This window comes from Hippoglossus hippoglossus, chromosome 17, assembly GCF_009819705.1.
Source record: "Hippoglossus hippoglossus isolate fHipHip1 chromosome 17, fHipHip1.pri, whole genome shotgun sequence".
NCBI classification, from domain to species: Eukaryota; Metazoa; Chordata; class Actinopteri; order Pleuronectiformes; family Pleuronectidae; genus Hippoglossus; species Hippoglossus hippoglossus.
Window position 1 is genome coordinate 173 of NC_047167.1, and position 5,908 is coordinate 6,080.

The following is a 5,908-nucleotide window of genomic DNA, read 5'->3' on the forward strand; positions in this document are numbered from 1 at the left end:
CCTCAAACAATCCTTTGAATTTGTGAGGAACAAAATATCCTCGCAATGATGGTATTGAACCAAGATTGGCCCTCATAACTATAGAAAGACAAGCACATACACACACACTGGGTAGACTTGTTGCTGAGCCGGTGAAATGGTCATTGATTTGCCATCGTTGATTCACCCACCCAGCACTTAGTCGGTGACATTGAGACTGTTTATTTTAGACATTTCGGTTTCTTGCATCACTGATTGAAAGCTGATGTCTGACATTTCTGGAGAAACTGCACCGCACAACTGAAAACCTTTTTTGGACTCAATATTTTCGTCCTCCTCCCGGGAACCTCTATCTCTGTTTCTCAAACAAACATGTTTGCACAGAGCTCCTGTGGTTTTTAACCGTCGTCCTCTGAGGGGCCCCAGTGTTTAAGTGGAAGCTAAACAAACTGAAGCATCTGTGAGTGAGATGAAAACCCTGTTTGCCCACAGGCAGAGCAATTGAATGTAATGAACAGATTGGAGGGTTTATTAAGGTGATGCAGATGATGAGACCTCTTATGTTATGGGTTGTAGCGCCCTCTCCTGGCCAATTCTTTGATGGGGTTGTTTTTATTAGAAAAAATATAACTTTTTTTCACTCTCTCCATCAAATATACAGTGTGTATTTTTATTATTCTTCATGTGGTTTTTCATGTTGGTGTTTGTTCTGCTTTCTACATAACATAGAAACTACTGTCCTCCAATGATGTAAGTACACTTTATTCATATAGAAACTTTCAAACAAAAAACTCCAAGGCACTCTAGGTAAAACTCCACAAAAGCACTTACAATATTAATGTATCCAAAATGAAGAAGGAATCAAAAATGATAAACAGTTTAAACAATAAACATTCAAAACAGTTGGATTGAGGAGGTCTGTTGGTGTTGGTGATTTTTAAACGTGTCAATTTCCTACTTGGAAAATGCACCAATTATTTTCACGTGATTACGTACTGTATGTATAAAAAATGATAAAACAATACCTAATATTGGCACAATAATTTTCATTTAATCCAGTATTAATCTTAACTTTTCACATTATGCATATTAGTTCCAGTAACAATACAAGTTTAACACGTATTAAATTATAAAAGTTAGCTTTGTACAGTCATGAGATAAAACAACCTAGATGAAGCCGTGTAGATCAGATATATGTACAGTATATGTGTGAATGTGCAGGGAGAGCTAAAGGTCGGAGTCTGGGAGTGTTTGCCAGCTTCCTCTCTGTCTGGGTAAGAATCTCATGCTGAGCTGTGGGGCCTCGGGCTGATGCTCCACAGGCTGCTGGGACAGGTTGTTGGTCTGTGGGAGGCAGGCCAGGGTCAGGCCCTTATGGGGGCACACAGAGTACTGGGAAAGCAATGTCACCAGGATGGATTTGATCATCACCATGGCGATGTGTTTGCCAACGCAGGAGCGAGGGCCTGAACCGAACGGCTGGAAGTAACGTCGAGGAGCCTGGAGGACGACGGAGGGGGAGAGAGAAGACAGATGAGAAACCCTGAAAACTTTACAACAAGTATTAGTCTGTAACACAAGTATTTATGACTCGATATATGTATTAATTATTACAAGTCTGAACTGAATTTCATTAGATTTTATTGACAGTAGCCACATTAAAAAACAACTATTGTCAAATTCTGATTCAAATGAGACTGATCCTTACTGGTGCATGGGAATATATGACATAGACTTTTTCACCAGGCCATGCCCACCTCACACTAGCTATGAAAATAGACTCTCGGCATATAAGTTCATTTATTCACTTTCAATTTAATAAAAAAAAGAAACCTCTACTTACATTTTTCTCAAAGTTGCTCAGGCGGAATTCATCAGGTTTGCAGAAAAACTCAGTGCGGTGCATGCGTCCCGTGTTGAGGATGATGTTCGTGCCCTTTGGTACCCTGTAGCCATCGATGACGTCATCGGACAGGGCTCGACGCATGGTGAAGTCCACCACAGGGTGGAAGCGCAGACACTCGTTGATGAAACTCTCCAGCACCTGCAGCCTCTGCAGGTCGCCGTTCTGCAGCTGCCTCTCACCTAGAGCCAGACGGGGAGAAGATATCAATCACATTTCAATTCTTTTAGCCCATATTCACAGATCACAATTTGCCTCATAGGGTTTAACAAGGTGTGAAACCCTCTGTTCTTAACCCTCAACAAGAGGAAGAACTACCACATAAACAAGGATTTGGGATTTTTGTGTGGCTCCACAATTCTTAAATCTGCATTCAGTATCAGTGTTTTTGAGCTCCTCACCCACTACAGTGTCAATCTCTCGCAGCAGCTGCAGCTCCACATCTGGATTCTGCTTGAGCAGCAGCAGCATGAAGAAGAGGCTGACGGACAGAGTGTCGGGCGCCGCAATCACCATCTCCAGCACGCACTGCACCACGTTCTCCGCAGACAGCTCGCCGTGGTTCTGAGAACACGTGGAAGTGAACAGACATAGGGGTGGAAGGGCTTAAAGAAGGAATCAGGGCTTCATAGTAGTGGTGCACCGATGTATCGGCCGTATATCGGTAGCGGTCGATATTCGCCTCGTTTACTGCCATCGGCGTATCGGTAATAAACTTGACTTTCACCGATAACATTGGCCGATGTTCATTGGTATGTTTTCTGCAGCCTGCCAATCTGGCATCCAGATTATGGTACACTGATGCCGGGTTTACACCGGGCGCTGAAGCGCCGCGCCGCGCAGCGCAGCGCCAAGGAAAGCCAGACGCCTCTCATCCACCCCCCTGTTAAACCTTTGTGCGGTTCACATGGGCTGCGATGCGCCCGCTCCGCGCCAGCACCCTTCACCGATGGTTTCAGCGTGCGAGCGAGCATATCGCGCCAGGAAACAGACTGAAAAATGATTTTAAACGATATAAATGACATATTTTATATGATATAAATGATCAAATATGCATCCCATACTTTGTATTCCCCTTCTGTTGTCCTGGAGTTTTAATTTTCCCAATTTTCCCAATCACATAATTAAATGTCCCCCTCTGCCCATCCACTACAGCCACACAAGTAGTCATATAGATAAAAAGAGAGAGGGGGGGGGGGGCTAAAGGCTTGCTTGGAGAATACGTCATTTAACCCCGACACCCGACATTGAACGGGTTACATACATCAACAAGCGGAGAATCGCGGGCTGACCGGCGCGGAGAAATGCGGTCCGGTGTGAACAGTCAGGCATCTAAAGTTACACTTGTCACTTTTTCAGTTTTTCATATTATTATTAAGTAATAAACAAATATCGGTATCGGTATCGACTATCGGCTAGATTGTTGTTTTAAATATCGGTATCGGTATCGGCCAAGAATTTCCATATCGGTGCATCCCTACTTCATAGTTTTTACCAAAGAAATGGCAGACACGAGATTCCCAGACTGACCTGTGCAAATATGAGGCCTGTGGTGAAGTTGATGTTGTCCAGTTTATCTGCCTGCTCCACATCTCTCCTCTTCTGTTCCACCAGGTCCCCTATGGCATCATGCAGCTCCTTGCTGTGAGATAACAGACATATTATATTTGGCTGAAGAGAAAAATAACTTAAAAACACCTGGAGAAGTGTGATCGTAAGAATAATTGAGTGAGAACGTGGACTCACACTGCCGCCTTGTGCCTCTGGTGGATCCAGTCCAATCTGAAGTACATGTCTGGTTTGATTAACACAGTTTGCCACGTGTCAAAATACTTCCGAATCTTCACCAGCAGCTCTTTCTCTGCACACAGAGTTCACAGATGCATCAAATACACAACGCAGATGGAGCATAAATTCACTTCATCTTAACTGAGCCAAGCTGATGAACTCAAACTGTCACAGTCCCTGTGTGTTTGCAGCATCTTCAGAATGAACCATCCATGCCTCCTCACCATTGACGGGCACGTCCAGGAAGAGTCTGTTGGAGATGTCGACCACGGTGCAGCGCAGCAAACTGAGGACGTCGATGTGAGCCAAACTGTCCAGGTCGTCCAGGTGAGTCTGCGTGGAGGAGACGCAGACCTCCACTGTCTTCTGCAAACCTGGACCTGTCAGAGCTGACACAGAAACACACGTTTCCTGGACTTTAATATTCAGGTCCTGAATACCTGGACCTGTGAATATGTCTGAAGGTGTTAGAATGTTACCTCTGGTGAAATGGGTGCGTATCTTTTTCCAAAGGGACACGTTGTTGTTGAAGATGATGCCTCTCTCGTACATGCCGATGCAACTCAGTCCCTGCTTGCTCCCAAAACGTGACGTGTAATGTCCATTCTTCAGCACGTGGTAAACGGCTGATGCCCTTATGGTGAAAATAAAAAGAATAAATCACTTACAGATTGTAAATTATCATGAGAAATATACCTAGAATATACTTAAGCACTCAGGACAAACCTGCTGAGGATGAGTGTCTCCTCTCCATCGATCCAGACTCTGACAATGTCTCCATACTTCTTGTTGTAGTAGTTGCTGGCTGTGCCTATACCCGTCCACATGAATCTCACGTATGAGAGAAGTGGCCCCAGACCCAGACAGAAAGGTGGACCTGTTGTAGCGAATGACAGTAGATATACTTCAGCACGGGCACAAGTAAAGAAACTCTGCGAAGTGTCAAAGCTCAAACACGACTAGAGGACCCACCTGGCACGGTTCTCCTGTCCGTGTGGCTCCAGGCGACCAGCAGCACACACACGAGCAGGATCAAGGTCCTGGTGGCCACCGAGACGCCCGGTGTTCCCACTGCGGTGGCGTTTGGGGACGTGGAGACCAGGTCCCCCAGTGCGGCCAGATCTACGGGAGTCATCGCCATGTCACAAGCAGGGATCCGATCCATAGGAAGACTTGAATTTGAAAAAAACAACCCGCACACGACTGCACAAACATGATGAAAGCTGCCCCAGACAATCCCTTCCTCTTTATAGGCAGTGGGAGCTGGTTACAAGCCAGGTCAGGGTAATGCAAACGCCACAACACTGCAGTGAAATGGTAAACAATACACTTGTAACCTTGAGGGGCTGGAGCGGTGCCAGCGCCCTTGAGCGAACAGGACTTTGTTCCGTGGGTATGTTGTGATGCGCCGAACATCAAAAGGATCTGGTATGAAACGCTGAGAACTGCCACCTGGGCTCTGAGATGGAATCTGTGTTATTGTTTGTGGTATTGTAAAGTTATCAGTCTGGCAAAATTACACTTTCAATTTCTGTCTGCAGGTTAAGATGAGGTTTCTTTCAGGTTTTTTCTAGCAAAGGGAGAAAGAGAAAAGAAAGCAGAATTTTTAAAATGTTGAATATAGTTTTTTTTAATGATAAATACTGTAATAATCTCCTCTTTAGCTCCCTCGGCTTTTGAATTTGTCATAGTAGTGACAAATTCTAATTACCCTCAGATTCCTCCATTAGACTGCCAGTAGATGGAGAAGCAGAGCTGTGATCCATATTAAAGATGTTTACTGTGACATAAGCTGTGAAAACAGAACCATATACTTTCATAACAACGGCTCTTGAGCTCTATACTAAAGCCAGGTGGTTATATCATTAGATAATCTTTTTTGGGGGTTGATTTTCCATTGATTTAATGTTATACATATGTCATTTCATTTTAGATTTTACTGGCAGATACCACATTAAAATTAAAAGTGGTATTTTACAGATTCTTTTCTGGGTTTCTGTCCAGACTTATAACCTCTAACACCACCATGTTTCCATTGCGTTATTTCATTTTATATAGTATTTTTTTGTTCATTTAGTTTGCTCTTTTATACCTTTGTTGTGTTTTTCTAATGTCTTTGTACATAGAAACATATTGTATCTACTGTGAAACCTGTGAGTAACAAACATTGTAATTTTTATTTATAACCAACTTGTAATGTGATGTATATATATATGAATAAATGAAACAGAAATATAT

At 43.6% G+C, this 5,908-nt stretch overlaps 1 protein-coding gene across 1 annotated transcript; it reads right to left on the bottom strand.

Moving 5' to 3' along the window:
* Positions 1-830: 830 nt before the first annotated feature.
* LOC117778658 (aromatase-like) lies at positions 831-4,835 on the bottom strand. Its single transcript, XM_034614389.1, has 9 exons — positions 4,643-4,835; positions 4,397-4,547; positions 4,150-4,304; positions 3,895-4,059; positions 3,629-3,743; positions 3,413-3,524; positions 2,284-2,446; positions 1,823-2,064; positions 831-1,479 (listed from the first exon to the last, which is right to left on the bottom strand). Exons 1-9 carry the CDS (start codon positions 4,833-4,835, stop codon positions 1,207-1,209), a joined length of 1,569 nt encoding a protein of 522 aa, XP_034470280.1. The 3' UTR covers positions 831-1,206.
* Between the last annotated feature and the right edge of the window lie 1,073 nt (positions 4,836-5,908).